Source organism: Rhamphochromis longiceps, linkage group LG9, assembly GCF_057381845.1.
Source record: "Rhamphochromis longiceps isolate RC_006_pf linkage group LG9, R_longiceps_female_GT1.1, whole genome shotgun sequence".
Classification (NCBI taxonomy): Eukaryota; Metazoa; Chordata; class Actinopteri; order Cichliformes; family Cichlidae; genus Rhamphochromis; species Rhamphochromis longiceps.
In genome coordinates, this window is record NC_140565.1 from 23,856,799 (window position 1) to 23,869,603 (window position 12,805).

At 41.7% G+C, this 12,805-nt stretch overlaps 2 protein-coding genes across 2 annotated transcripts; one reads left to right on the forward strand and one right to left on the reverse strand.

Moving 5' to 3' along the window:
* Nucleotides 1–22: 22 nt before the first annotated feature.
* LOC146662368 (acyl-protein thioesterase 1-like) lies at nt 23–4,166 on the reverse strand. Its single transcript, XM_085418955.1, has 9 exons — nt 3,805–4,166; nt 3,655–3,686; nt 3,485–3,550; nt 3,259–3,306; nt 3,097–3,167; nt 2,937–3,010; nt 1,092–1,193; nt 558–734; nt 23–469 (listed from the first exon to the last, which is right to left on the reverse strand). Exons 1-9 carry the CDS (start codon nt 3,871–3,873, stop codon nt 410–412), a joined length of 699 nt encoding a protein of 232 aa, XP_085275081.1. The 5' UTR covers nt 3,874–4,166; the 3' UTR covers nt 23–409.
* Nucleotides 4,167–5,466: 1,300 nt separating this feature from the next.
* Nucleotides 5,467–8,279, forward strand: mrpl15 (mitochondrial ribosomal protein L15). The gene is made up of 5 exons (XM_085418957.1): nt 5,467–5,634; nt 5,778–5,935; nt 6,780–6,945; nt 7,585–7,708; nt 7,827–8,279. Exons 1-5 carry the CDS (start codon nt 5,530–5,532, stop codon nt 8,162–8,164), a joined length of 891 nt encoding a protein of 296 aa, XP_085275083.1. The 5' UTR covers nt 5,467–5,529; the 3' UTR covers nt 8,165–8,279.
* Nucleotides 8,280–12,805: the final 4,526 nt, after the last annotated feature.

A 12,805-nucleotide genomic window follows, 5' to 3' on the forward strand; every position in this document is an offset into this window, starting at 1 on the left:
ACATTAATGAAAAAGAAAAACATTTAACAACAGGCCATTTATTGTGAGAGAGTAGGTATTAAACCATGAAATGTAGCCCTAGTTGTTATAATACATACAATTCCTGCAAGAAATGGCTCGTCTCAATGAAAAGTAGCTTCACAATCAAGCAACTACTGTTAGTTACTCTACTGTAACACTGAGGGTTGTGTGTGGCTCCAGGTCAGTATGCAGCATCAGTACAGTCATGCCTCTTGCAGGCTGACAGCCCCGTTCTTATCTATGAGTAGCAGCAGGTTTCTTTTTTTTTTTTTCCTTTCTTTTATTTTTTAATTAAGTAAGTCAGTGGTCCTCGAGTCCGTGTAGTCTCACGGGAGTCAAGCTCAAAGGACTCTGTTGATGTTGATCAGGTGAGCGGACACACTCGTGTTCATTCGTCGCTGATAGGAGGAAGCTGCTTTTCTATGAATCGCTTGACATCCACCATTTCCTGTAAATACACAAAAAGATGCAAAAAGCATTTCAGACGGAACTCCACGGTCAAATGTGCCTTTTTTTTTTCTTATTCCCACCCTCACCTCTGGACACGCGCTGTGAGGTAGACCACGGTATGACTTGAAGGTAATGTTGGCAGGATTGATGAGACCTTTCATCTTCTCTGCTGTCTGGATGCCGAATGCGTAGGGAACCAGGGGATCGGCATCCCCGTGGCACTGCAGGACATGCATGTCCTTGTTAGCACTGTTGGCAGCCGCCTGAGAATAGAACAGATTAGGATTATTTTTATTATCTGATTATGAGTGAATGTGAGCTGGCTGTGGGATATCCCGGTAGTGTAATCCAATTGAAGGAGTAGTTTGCTAAAAAAATAAATAAATAAATTAAAAATTTGAAGCATTACATGTATATATACAGTGCTTACTAAATGTATTAGACATCAACCCAAAGTAAAATAAAACCCCACTCATATATGTGCTTATTATTAACCGGTCCAAAAGAAAATACTTGCATTCACAACTTTATGAAGTGTCAATTATCAAAAATTTTAAGAACTACAAATTTCAGGTGGATCTGTCTAAAAGCGTAGGTTGCACCCTCAGAAATGTTTCTACCTGAGGGAAGGATTTGTGGAGAGGAAGCCAGCAGCTGAGAGCGACCACACCGGCAAGTTTCTGTTGAGTCGTCAGAGCCGTGTAAAGAGACAACGCTCCACCCTGGGGAAAAAAAAAACCACACACAAAAAAAAAACCATCATTCTCACAAAGATACTAAGCCTAACACCAACAGATTACAACTACACATCAACACAACCTCAGCTTGAGGACAGCACTTGATTAATCCACACTTGATTGATTTAAACAGTCCAGTTTTTATAGCAAAACCTAAGTGTGTGTCAGTTTTCATTGGATAAACGACTGAACAGACTTTTAAATCTATGGGATAATTCACAGGTGGGAGCTAACGGCCACATACCCAACTAAATAAAGAATAAACAACTCCCAGTGCAAGTATGACAGCTCCAAGAAAACACAAGTAACTCATCTAAGTCAGAACGTTTGTGACACTACAGGCCTTTCTCACTGTTAGAGGATACAAATACAAAGAATGCGGTTGTAGAGGAAACATGACAAATACACTTCTTCATTAATACACATTTGTCAGTCAAATAAAGGGAATTCACATTTACATACAAGGCTCATTTAGCAGTGTCAAAACATGAGTATGTTTGCATGATTAAAGGCTCTAGTCCTCTTTTGTTCTTTTAAAATAATTTATTTGGAAATAAATTATTTGTATTTTAAGTGCCTAAAGTACATGAAAACAGTGCCTAGTTGTTTTTTCTGCTTTTCTTGCCTAAATTTAAGATGTGCCTGGACACAAAATACATCCATAATTTAAATCAAGTTAATCTTTTCAGTTATCGTGCTGTTTGATATCAAATGAAAGAAACAGATTAGCAAAAAAATAGTCCTGCGCATAAGCATAAGAACAAATTGTTCAATTTTTAGTTCGTTTTTGTATAGATTACACAAACAGTTATTAAGCTTTAGATACGGTACATGTGTTTAACCTATTTTCAGTCTATGTTAGATGGCTGCTGTTGTATTAACTGCTTACAGCATAATAATACACTATATAATAACTGCCTCCTACTATGGCTCCATGGCTTAGTTATGTACACATTCAACTAAAAGGAGACACAAATCCCTTTGGGGTTGCATCAGGAAGGGCATCCGGTGTAAAATATCAGCCAAATCAAACATAAGGAGTGACCCAATGTGGCGACCTTGTGCATGAGGGAGCAACCAAAAGTAGCTTTAATATTTCCTTGATAAGTGCTTACTATTAACGGACCCAAAGACGTGGTTCGTATGATTATACTCACCTTCCTCACTGCACATTTGCAGTTGAAAGAAAACATCACCTAGCATCAAGCGTTTTTTCAAGATTAAAGTTGTACGCAGCGACTGGTGCTGTTACTCCAGGTCGAAGGAGTACATATTTTATTAGAACTGAGTGTAGCTTTTTGGCTGCCTGGATAAATATGACTGAAAAGGAAGTGCTGTTCATATTCTTTTAGTGTTTCTCATGGCTGTGAATTTCTTTCCAACTTAACTTTAAAAATCTGTAAATATCTTGTACTTGAAACAAAAAAAATTAAATGCACAACTTTTCCACGTTTTTTCTCATCAATTTGACACATTTCTCTGGTAAATCTGCTGTTTTCTTCCTATGAAATCACCAGTTTTTCTCTCAATTTTCTCTTATGTAAGTAAACTTAAAAGAAAAATAATTTTCCGCAAGATGTTACCAGCCCTCACCCAGTGATTTTTTTTTTTTTTTTTTTTTTTTTTACTTTCAGTGGCAGTAATGCGCCATCATAACACTGCCTGTAAATCACACAAAAAAAAAAACAAGGTTATATAACATATCATTCCTGCACATCCCACACTTACCTGCGAAAATCCGCCCAGGATAATCCTGTGTGAAGGTATCCCATTCTTCACTTCTTGGTCTATCAAAGCTTTAACTGAAATGAAATTAAGGAAACCCCTTATGTTTGAATATGACTAAAGAAAAGGCCTGAAAAGGATCAAAATCCTTCTTTCAACATACTGTTCTCTGACGCTCTCTTAATTCCAGCCTCGTCTTCATTTGCATTCGGGCTCAGCCCATAGATATCAAACCTGTAGAAAGGGAGCAGATACATGTGAGGCTCATCCGACATGCAACAGCCACACTCTCAATTGAAAAATGCTCCTTAACTGCGAGGCTTACCAAGAAGGCATGTTCATCCTCATGTTCAAAGTAACAGGCATGATGGGACTGTAATCAGTGGAAAAGAGTAACATTATGGCTTGCCCTAACTGCCCTACATGTGTCAACAGGTTTATACATTTTCACAGCCTTTAATACAGCATTCAAGTCTACTTAAAGCGCTTACGGACTTTCTGAAACTTTCCCAAAACCTGCTTTTCCTGTTATAACTGCTCTAAATACTTACGCATGTGGACAAATGTATTTCACATGTGGTATCCTGATGCCTGCGAAAGCTTCTGCCCAGCCATGTCTGTCATTTTGGACACAGTTATAGTTAAGGTGAAAGCAAAAGTGTCTTGGGTCCTAATGAACACCAATATTACACACAAGACGTAAACAAATCTCTCTACATACCCAGTGTCGCCAAGGCCATGCAGAAATATAACCTGTCAAAACAAACAACACCTATTCGCACATGCTGGTACAAACTAGGCTCTTTATTGTCTAATAACAGCTGCTTTTTTCACTAACATGTGAATGACCTGTGTCGCCTTGTTAACTCACCGCTGCAGTGGCTTTACGGGCAGCAGGCACAATGGCAGGTAAGGGCGCTGACATGTTATTGCCGCACATGCAGCGCTGAGGCAGCTGTTATGTCGGGAGAAGTTAGCTGTTCTTAGCTAATAACGGTGCCCTCCCCTTTGTTGTCAATCCGTGTCGAGATTTGTCCAACTCTGCCGTTCAAATATAAAACAGCTGAAGGACAAAATACCGACCGACCATGGAGGTCAAAGTATCGCTGCCCCCTGTCCCTGCTGGCAGTCGTCAATTTCTTCTTAGAAGTTGAAATGTGATGTTAAAAACAACCACACCGACGGTTAGGGTTCTACTCGCTAAAGACAGGCACGCTTCGTAGTCCCGCCCCCTCCACGTTTTGATTGGATGTCGTTAGCGGCCCGATTACAAATGCACATCAGCCATTGGGTGAGCGAAATGTCGATGAGCGACTCTTTGAGGGCTGTTAAATCCTCCACAGCCCACTTCTGTATTTGAAAATTACAGATAATGTGACTGCACAGCTGAAGAAATACAATTCAAAATTTTATAAATAATGCTAATAAAAAAAGAAGAACCTTTACATATTTAAACATAAGCTACTTCCAAGAACAATGATGATCTGCAGAGCTGTGGTAACTAGATTGGATTGTTCCAGAAAACATCCAAAAGAGCCAATACAGATCTGGAAAAAAAATGTTTTTGAGCGATGAAACCGAGGTGAATTTGTACCAGGATGATCACAACACAAAGTGTACCACATTATCTGCCAAGAATGGTGGTGGCAGTGTTATGTGTGGATATGTATGGCTGCCAGTTTTAATGGATCACTAGCGTTTATTGATGATGTAACTGCTGATAGAAGCAGCAGGATGAATTATGAAGTGTACAAATACTCTCTTCGCAGATTCAGCCAAATGCCGCAAAAGTGATTACTGATAACCCAAAGCAAGCTACAAAGGCAACTCAAGAGTTTTGTTTAGGTTTGAGTTTTAAGCAAAGAATACTCTTCGATAGTCAAGTCAGTCAACTGATCTCAACCCAACAGAGCATGCTTTTTGGCTATGAAATGGAACAACTGGATGCAGAAACATCCACAAACAAGTAGCAACTGAAAGTGGCTCTACATGTTTTGACTTGGAAGACTTTTTTTTCACACTGGATGCTATTCCTGATGCAACCCCAAGGTAATTTTTTCCTCCTCCCCAAGTCATTTTTCACTTTTTAGTCGTTGCACATATTGATTGTTTGATTTAAAATCCACAGTGGTGGTGTGCAGAGACAATACTACGGGAAAAGTTGTAAAAAAAAATAATAATGGTGAATGTTGAATATTAGTAAGAATTCTGGCAACGTTTGGCTTTTGCTTGGGACATTTTCAAAATATGTTAATTAATGTTATCGTGAGCCAATCGTGAGTAAAAAAAAAAATAATGGTGAATGTTGAATATTAGTAAGAATTCTGGCAACGTTTCTGGCAACGTTTGGCTTTTGCTTGGGACATTTTCAAAATATGTTAATTAATGTTATCGTGAGCCAGACCATTTTGGCTGTTTTCTAAATAATAAAAATTGCATATTAACACGGATTATTTTGGAAAACAGGAGCGCCAAACCTCCCAAATCTTTTATTTTGAAACGTAACAGCGTCAACGAGAAATACTTCCGCTGCCGTCTTTGTCACGTGACCTCTATGCCCTTGGTTTGCTACCTTTGACATGTGAGCGACCGAAACATGTCTTTCCCTAAGAAACCAGGCGGTAAAGCACTGGATGTTTTGCAGAACCTCCCGCGGATAACCTTAGCGAACCTACGGCCTGAACCAGGAGCCCGGCAAACGGTAAGTTTTAATCTCTCGTAAATTTTGTAGCTATCTGTGGCTAACGCAGCTAATGTCAGCTAAAGTAATCCAGCGGAGATAGTTGTTCTCATGAGGTTATGTGCAAGCAAGAGGAGATGGTCCTAAATGTTCCTGTGTCGCAGGAGAAACGCCGGGGCAGAGGGCAGTATGGTGGCAACAGGAGCGGCAGAGGACACAAAGGAGAGCGGCAGAGAGGGAACCGACCTCGGCTGGGCTTCGAGGGGGGGCAGACCCCCTTTTACCTGGCCATACCAAAATACGGATTCAATGAAGGGCACAGGTAAAGGCGTCAAATGCCTTTTATCTGTGAAGCTAATCGATGAGTGCTTGCTTGAGTAAGAGGCACGCCGAATTTGCATAAATGACAGATGCACTTGGTTGCCATCAAGCTCGGATCAGAAAACACAAAGCTTTATTTATAACCTGTTTTATCTGTCAGTCAGTACACCTTATCTACACAGCACTACCCACACTGATCTCTTAATACCAGCATTAGAGTCATGCTGTGGTAGGTGGACTGCCATTTGTGAGTGCACACCTGGAGTGACTGGTCTGCCACTGGCACCTTGTTCTGTTCATAGATGAGAGCACAGACTCCACTGAAGAACATCAGGCCCTCATGCCACATTCATGGAGTCTGACAGCCAGAAATGTGCCTGAGCACCCTGCAGGAGGTCATTTTGTAGAGCATGGGCAATGCTGCTCCTCTCCTTCTTGCACAAAAGATCAAATTCTGCCCCACGTAATGTCCCATCCCCTTGTATGTCCTCCACAGTTTTGAAGGGAGGAGATATAAGGAGACTGTGGCGAGTGGCAGAGGAAACCTTCTCGCGATGTCACTTGCATATCTGTCATCTTGGAAGAGCTGGACTACCTGTGCAGCCTGAATGGACTGCAGTTACCATCTCATGCTGCCAGTAGCATTAAACAAAAGTTAGTCATGAGGGATAAGGAGAGAGCAAAGATGCAGGTGCACCTCGAATGAATTCACAGTGGTTTCCACTTCCTAACTAGACAGATTGATATCCCTGAAGTTTAACTCAGTTTGTGTTACGCTGCTATGATCGAGCGTTCCCTTCATTTTTCTGAGCAGTGCATATCGATTTGTACTTCTTCCTCCTCAGTCGCCGTCCGCAGTACCACCCTCTGACGCTAAAACGGCTGCAGTACCTGATCGATCTGGGCCGAGTCGACCCGACTCAGCCTATAGACCTGACCCAGCTCGTCAACGCCAGAGGAGTCACAATCCAGCCCCTGAAGCGCGACTATGGAGTCCAGCTTGTTGACGAGGTTTTTGATCTGTTCATCTGTTTCATAGAGATCAAATTAGGCAAAATTAGGAAGCTTGATTTGTCATCACAGCTGATTTTAAAATCATTTAACAATCATCTGAGGACAAACAGCTACTTCCTGGCGTATTTAGTGTCAACACAGAAACAAGACTTGAGAGACGTGATTATTGATGTTAAATAAATTATAAATGCTATGCTACAAACACCAGAGGATCTCCTTTCCATGGAAATTGAAAGTATAAGGTTTCTTAATGGATAACCTGTTCATTTCCTTTATCTGTTTTATGAGCAGAACATCTTAAATATTGATGAAATGTATTTTCTCTGTCATCAGTAGAGCCTGTGAGCTGAAGACTTTATGCATAGCTGCTGCAAGACAAATAAAACAATTTAAACAGCTTATAGTTTGACCAGCAAAGGTTTTATTCTTTAAGAATGGCTTCAAAATCACTGTGAGGTTATCCAATTGGTTAGAATTGAAGAATTTTAGTAGACATACCAGTAGGTGGCACCACATGACAGTGTTGTCACTGTGACAGTAACAGATTAAGATGCTGGTCTTGACTCCTCAGTATTTTTATTTAGGTTATTATTTTAGCCAGTTCTGACTAAAGCTCACGTGTTTGTCCTGTTCCAGGGCGCTGAGATTTTTGCTGCAAAAATCAACATTGAGGTTCAGAGAGCGACTGAAGGAGCCATAGCTGCTATTGAAAGGAACGGAGGGGTCATCACAACCAGTTTCTACGATCCCATAAGTCTCGGTAACTCATTAATGACTGATCTTATTCACTTGCCCAAGTCGATGTATTTTATTTATTATTTATTTTTAAAAAAAATTTTAAAGTAAAAGGCCTGAAAATGTGCTCTCACTTTTTGCAGATATCCTCATCAAGCCTGTCCCATTTTTTGTCCGTGGGCAGCCGATCCCAAAGCGAATGTTGCCCGGGGAGAATATGCTCCCTTATTACACAAGTGCTGACAACCGGGGTTATTTGGCAGACCCGGACAAAATCCAGCAGGCCCGGCTAGCCCTGGCACAGAAGTATGGTTACATTCTGCCAGATATTTCAAAGGATGAACTGTATCACATGCTGGCCATGAGGAAGGATATACGACAGATCTTCTTTGGCCTTTCTCCAGGCTGGGTTGTTAACATGCCTGAGAAGAAGATCCTGAAACCAACTGATGAAAAACTGATGAAATATTACAGTTCGTAGGTGTTAGGAGAAAAATACTGTTTATTTACAGGGAGCTGGGGGTGTTGAAAGCGTTTTCATTTTGTATGGAAAACTGTAGTCTGTGTGTTGCCATTAAACTTTATGTTGAAAAATATATTTTTCACTGTATTATCTTTTATTAATACAGTTAAATGTAGTCGATTTTATGCCACAAACCGTATGAGGAGTACTACTCGGTGGCCAACATCTGACGGCCTCGTGTCCAAGCACGACCGTGGCCCGTGCTGCATGATGGAAGGAACGTGAACTGTAACAGGTGAGGGGGAAATAAGGAAAATAAGATAACTCAAAGAATGAAAACAGGAAACAGATGCCTGGTGATGTGTGTTACTTGTGAAATGGGTTGCCTAGGCCCTAGAAGGGGAGTTTGAATTTAGTCACAGGCAGCTGTATCCTGGTGTGGACGTTCAAAAGATCCCTCCCCCTCCCCCTGTTTTGGAACACAATCACAGGCAAAAAACATACATACAACCTTGCCTCTGTATGCTTTGGAGACATGAAAGCCGAATCAAGACATCATTCATATCTAATAAAACTCAAATGCATCCTGATGAGATTTCTATTTTGCCCCCTGTTCGCACTATAAATTAAGCCTGTGCCGGAGTGTAACCTCACTGGTTACAGCTTCATCGCATCTCTCCTGAGCTCACGATTACGCTCATGTTTATTTTTTTGGAGTCGAAATGGCACACTCCCTATAAATAACTTGGTATTTTGCACAGATATTGTCTTGAGGGAGGCTGCCATAGAATTTGTGCTGTTATAAAAACACTTTATCAAAGGAAGCATATGCCTGTGCGTGTGTGCACCACCACGAGCTTTGTGTTTGTCTTAAACCCACCCCCCACCCCCACTGCCACCTTAGTAAATGCAGGCAGATCTTAATTATGCAAGAATAGAAAAAGGACTGATGCAAAGTTTTCGTTAAGCGTTTAAAAAAAAAAAGATAATTTTTCAGGTGAGCTTCAGTGAAATAGTAAATTTTCACCCCACGAGCCAAAGGTTTCACTTTGATGACTTTCCTTGTGGTTCCCTGAGTGTTTACCTGAATCCTCAAGTATCCAATACGGCCGGTGGATACATACACAGCCGGCCCTGCCAGGAAAACCTGCCCAAATCCTAAAAGCATAATACTTTAAATAAATCACGCCACAGGAAAGAAACAGCACAATCATTGTTTATGGCAGAACTACAGCTCTTATCTTCAAAGCAGCAGATCCTTTTGAATTTGTATCAGGTCTCAGACGAGCAACAGAGAGAAAAGGAGCGAGCTAAACAATTTTTTTTTGTTATGTGCAAAGAGGCACAAACATCAGCCCTGTGAGCGTGTGGCTGCCTGAAGGTTTGCACAGAAGAATGACAAAGTGGAATCAAGTATTTTCCTCAATCAGCTGGCTAAAAAGATTTGTTTCAGACTGGCGTTTTGTGTCTGGTTTCTGCTCCAAATAATCTAATGTCTGAGTCTAACCATTTCACACTGTTTAATTAAACATTCAGACATTGTTGTCGGTGCTGAGCACGGCAGATCGATTTGATTATCTGCTGCCTTGAATGAGCCGTTTAAGACAGACGCTGTGCATGGCTGTGTCTCGCAAGTCTCAGGCCAGTGTCAGATAATAATCAGGGCTAATTACAGTTAAATGCACGACTCCTTCTCCGCTGTGTGCCGGGCACAGGTGTGAGGCGGAGGTCTGGGATCAAGTTTGGTTTCAAACTGTGGGACCGAGGACATCCAATGTCCAAAGCTCAGCTCTCTGGAAAGTAAAAGATGTCAACTCAGTTGTGCAATTAAGGCTCTTATCAGTGTAGGATACAATTCCTAATTTACAAAGAATGGAGCTGCTTCTGTGACGAGATCATAGCTTCGCCTCATTAGCCAGTCTCAGTCTGAGCAGCTCTGAATGACAGACAAATGAAATGAAGTTAGAAAGCAGTTTAAGGAGGAAGGAGATAGACAGAGGAATTGGAGGCTGTGATTTAATACTGTGAACACAAGAGCACTGTTTAATTTACTCATTAGTGATTTTTTCTTACATTAATTAGTCACTTAGTGCAGAAAATAAAATAAGATTCGAAAATGCCACACACACACACATACACACAAGTCAACTGACAAGCAGAAGGCCTTTAAAAAGGCTTCCTCTAAAACATTAAATAATTTCCTCCTTTGCACTTTTTACAAGACAGTTTGTCCCATAAAAAATTATATTACTGGATTTTTATTCATGCTGTTTGTGCTTTTGCCGTACTCTCAGTTACACGGTGAAGTGCATGTCCTCTTTCATTAAAATCTTCACATTTCTAGATGCTGAAATAGCACTTTTTCTCCTTTTTCGGCACACTTGGGCGACAAAGTCTGCAGTTGCTACTTAAAGTAGTGCAGAAATTCTTCAACTTCCGTGGCCTCGCCTGGACACTCTGAACCACCCGGGCTCCCGAGTTTGTCTGAGCTGTGTTTGAAGTCTGGATGAGCTCTGTTTATTATCTCTGCTCAGAGGTGGGGGCATCATTGTGCTCTGTTAATGAGGCCACATTAAGCCTGTCTACACCAGGGGGCATGTAATCCTCTCAGCTGGCTTGACGTTGGGCCAGCCGGGCAGGGCGCTGTTTACACGGGGAGTGTGGAGGCTGACGCTCGGGACCCTGCAGGCCTCATCTGCTGTTGAATTTGCTCAAACATGCGATTGAGAAGTGAAGCTGGAGGCGGGGGAACCAGACCACTGCATAGAATGGTGTCTGAGACTTGACAGAGTATATCTCAAGCTGGCCTGCTGTGCCCATACAATACTTCAACAATGCAATATAGCTTCTCGCCGCGAAGATCACGGTCACCTGAGACAACACTATCATATCCTCTTCACACCTTCCAGCTATAAAACAATGCAGCTCTTTATGAATGAGGCACTGTAAGGAAAGTCAATGGGATGACAGTGAAGCCGAGGCAGAATACAGTGCTGCAGTGTCAGAGGTCAAGACACGGGCCTCCTGCATTGCACCTCTGTGGCTTTGATCAGATTTCTCCTTTGGACAGAAGCCCGAAGAAAGCGTCTCCATGTCAGCAAACTTAAATCACTTTATATCCATAGTACAAGAAGAGCATGGGTGTTGGAGCACCTTCAGAGACGGAAAACTAGAGCCCACAAGCGGAAAACCACAAAACCAAATGAGTGCATGCTCCACATCTAGTAAATATCCAACCAAGGCATTGTCCAGCGTTTCCAAGAGCCTGCTGGCCTGTCCCTTCATAAGGTAGCCCTCTGGTATTCCTACAGGTCCTGACTGCACAGCTCTACCTGTGCCAGCCTGATCATCACTGATCCAAAGTGGAGAAGGAGAGGAGTGTCCCATATATGAGTTCTGTCCAATACAATGGCACATTGTGATCAGAAAGCCACAGAGAACAATCCCTATTCAGAAAGCATAGTGCCCATTCAGTGGCAGCTCGCTGCTTGTTTGGCTATGATACAATGCACTGATACCCTACTGTCACCTCATAGATTAGGATTCATTAATAAAGCCAAACATAAAGGACTTTTAACACGTTTTCAAACATTTTTCAGCAAAGGAAAGCCCTGCTGGTGGTGGAGTTTGGAGTGGGTTATACAATAAAAGGACACAGAGAGGTTGTCTAATATTTAGCCCTCTCAGTTCGCGCTGATAGTCAGCCGAAACTAACATTATTGTATTCACGCTGCGCCATTCAAGGTAATTGATTAAATCCATTAGCGCATTTCACAGCACGTTGGAGCATGCGTCCCGCTCTACCCCGCGGATGTGGATTCAACCTATAATTCTGACAAGCTGTGAAACAAGGACACCCCCACCTCCCCCACCACCAAATCACCAGTTATTCTGACGAGTAATTCGACTTTAAATCTGACATATAACCTCCACATTTGTCATGGGTTTGTTTTGTTTTTTTATTGGTTTCTTTACCAAAGCTACATACCAGCTTATCAGTTTCGACTCTTAGTTTTATATTTGGTCGCCAATAGTGGGAACACGGTTGAAACAACTCACCTTAATTACGTCTATTATTGAGTTTGCCTGCGTGACACATTATTGATTTTCTTAAAGATCTCCATTTCACCTGATTGACTGCGACGTTAAAACAAAGTCCAAAGCAAAAGCAAATAAAAAACCTCCTATTACGGGCTCATTTCGAGGCTCACTGGAAAGCCCTTTAAAGTGGGGACTTGTGTTTTCAATATGTGTATTCTAGCAGAACTCGCCTTAAGATCAGTGCAAACCCTTGTGTATTAACCCTCTGTACTTTAAACAGCACCGTAGAACATTTACACTTTAAAGTTGCGCGTAAGTGACTCTGCTAAGTAGATAATGCAGAGCAGGTGCAGGTCTCACGGATGCACAGTATATTGCAGACTGGTCAAAGGAGCTTGCAAAGAAAAGCGTCTGGACTTCTTTAAGTTACTTGAAGACGTTTCACCTCTCATCCGAGAAGCTTCTTCAGTTCAAATGGTGGAGAGTCAGGACCGCAGACAGACATATATTGCAGACTCAAAGTTGCAAATGTCTGCATAATGCACCTATTGTCTGTCTAATGCATGCCGTCAGTTGCAAAGACAGACATTCATGGAAACCGTAAAGGGGAAGCTAGCA